A 2,463-nucleotide genomic window follows, 5' to 3' on the forward strand; every position below is an offset into this window, starting at 1 on the left:
ATAACCAAACACAGTCTCATAAACTCAGAGTGAATGCGAACAGTAGTTGTCAAAAAGAATAATTGTAGAATGTTTTGTACTTTGGCTACAGGCTCTATGTATGTTGAGAAGTTTAAATTACTAGTGAAATAACCAAACACAGTCTCATAAACTCAGAGTGAATGCGAACAGTAGTTGTCACAAAGAATAATTACAGAATGGTTTGTACTTTGGCTACAGGCTGTATGTATGTTGAGAAGTTTAAATTACTAGTGAAATAATCAAATACAAATAACACGGTTAAAAATGCTCATCATCCTTTACTCGTATGTTCTTCTAATACATACAATGAAAAAAATGAACATGCCATGGCTCGTGAATCAAGAAATGATTGCAACTGCAATAGGATAAAATGTAGTGACGCACTTTGAGTTAACAATGACGTAAGGACGTACGTCAATGTTTTATATAAGTTTAAATAAATTTACATGTGAATCTCTTATATTTAAACATATGTAGATTCGTTTTCTAACAGTGGAGTGAGAAAAAAACGTAATCAACAGAAGCTGTTTTGAAACAGAACGTGAAGCTTATGTTTTTATAACTCAGTAGCACATAATACATAAAAATAGGATAATTAAATATATCGCACGTTTCAACTGCTTTCCTTGAAACTTACATTCTTTGAAAAAATCTATAAAAGCTTATTTTCATTCTTCGCTTCGTTGTTTTTAAAGAGTTTAAATAATCTGTATTGTAATTAGTAGTAATAATGAAACAGGAAATTGGTCTCAAATTAACAAAATATTAATTCCAGTTTTAACAAAGTGCTTTATCAACCGATACTTTTTATATTTCAAGTACCAAGGAGAATCTATGATTATTTTTATATTCGTAAAAGCACACTAGAAATGTTTTGTGTTTTCAATGTCTCAAATGGTATATATATATATTTATATGTGTGTGTGTGTTTTATATGTTTCTCAGGTATTTAAAAGCTCAAAGCCTACTCTACGGAAAAACAGGACGAGTAGCTTTTGACGAAAAAGGGGATCGTCTTAATAGTGATTATGACATAGTAAATGTTATAGAGGGACGTATCGCAAAAGTGGGAAAATACGAATTCTCGAAGGTAAAGTCAAGTAAAATAAGAAATACAATTTCAACTTTTGTAGACAATACCCTAACATCTCCACAAGCCAGTTTCCTTAACTAATATTTAACATCAATTAAACATTTATCATTATTGTTAACCTTGTTAACCTAGCGCTAAGTAAGCCCGCTTCAGGGGGTAACTTAAAATGAGCTAGAAGTTTAGCGTGTAAAAAGACATCTTTGGCGATGTGATGTTATTACATATTACAATTTCAAAAAGCCTGAAACTGAGTTAAATTGTAATTTAGATTTAGTAGTTAAATAAATGCAATTATGTATCCAATTTATGATATTTGCCAACAATATTGATACACACACTTTTCTCTGTTTTAAGTATGTTTTAATATACAAACAATAATACAATTTACAATATCAGTTATTACAAACAGCTACTACAAACAATGATTTATATACAAAAGTTACACAAACTTACATGCAATACAAAGTCTTTTTTCTAGTCTGTAACTTCCTTGATATCTTATCGAGGGTTCCCGATACACAAATTAATTTCGAGTTGGCATAGGTACAATTCACTTAACGGAGAGCTAGTCAACTCTGTGATCTTCACTGATCATACGCCAATTTTTCTACCGATGACGTTAGGTAATGTTCTCGTAAAAGTACTAATGTCCGATGTGAATCCACTGAAGTTAAATGGTTTGTAATGCTCAAAATTTATAAATGTTTCTGGTCAATTATCTGAAGTTCCCGATTAATAAACGTTATAAAAAACACAGTTATAGCTTCTAAAATTTATAGCACACCAACCATAGCAAACCAATAATAGATATTCTTTTTTGGCTCGTCGTGTTGGTTATATTTATAGGCGTGTGGAGAGTTTCTCGAAATTTCAGTTTTACGTAACAATACTGACGCTAACACTAGCGTTTACGTACACACATATATTGTTGCTTTTTATACTCGAAAATCTTTTACAACTTTAGAGAATAGGCGGGAGTTTCGCAATTCATATTTAACAGTATAAGTTATGTACATTTCTAAACATAAATTTAATTTAAACAAATATCAATATTAAAGCATATATATATATATAATAGCAAATCCGTCACAAATGGAAGTGTTGACGTAGAAGACGAACTATAGTTGTAGGTGTGAATGTGATATCTAGTGCAGAAAACATGAGAATAAGATTAGAAAAGAGACTGTAAAACAATTTTTGTTCTTTTAAGCACAAACTACACAAGAGGCCATCTGTGCTGTGCCCTGAACGGATATCGAATCCCTGTTTTAAGCGTGATAAGCCTTCTGACATGCTACTGAGCCAATGGGGAGCGGATTGCAAAATAAAGAAACTAGTGAAATGTGGGT

The 2,463-nt window shown here is 31.3% G+C and overlaps 1 protein-coding gene across 1 annotated transcript in view; it reads left to right on the forward strand.

Moving 5' to 3' along the window:
* LOC106457255 (glutamate [NMDA] receptor subunit 1-like) overlaps window positions 1–2,463 on the forward strand; it is a gene marked incomplete at its 3' end in the record, with an annotated part of 66,701 nt that overhangs the window by 51,288 nt on the left and 12,950 nt on the right. Inside the window, exon 8 of the mRNA XM_022383102.1 lies at window positions 967–1,121. Coding sequence (XP_022238810.1) covers window positions 967–1,121 — 155 coding nt within the window. The remainder of the gene's footprint in view (window positions 1–966; window positions 1,122–2,463) is intronic.

Source organism: Limulus polyphemus, unplaced genomic scaffold, assembly GCF_000517525.1.
Source record: "Limulus polyphemus unplaced genomic scaffold, Limulus_polyphemus-2.1.2 Scaffold308, whole genome shotgun sequence".
In the NCBI taxonomy this organism is placed as follows: Eukaryota; Metazoa; Arthropoda; class Merostomata; order Xiphosura; family Limulidae; genus Limulus; species Limulus polyphemus.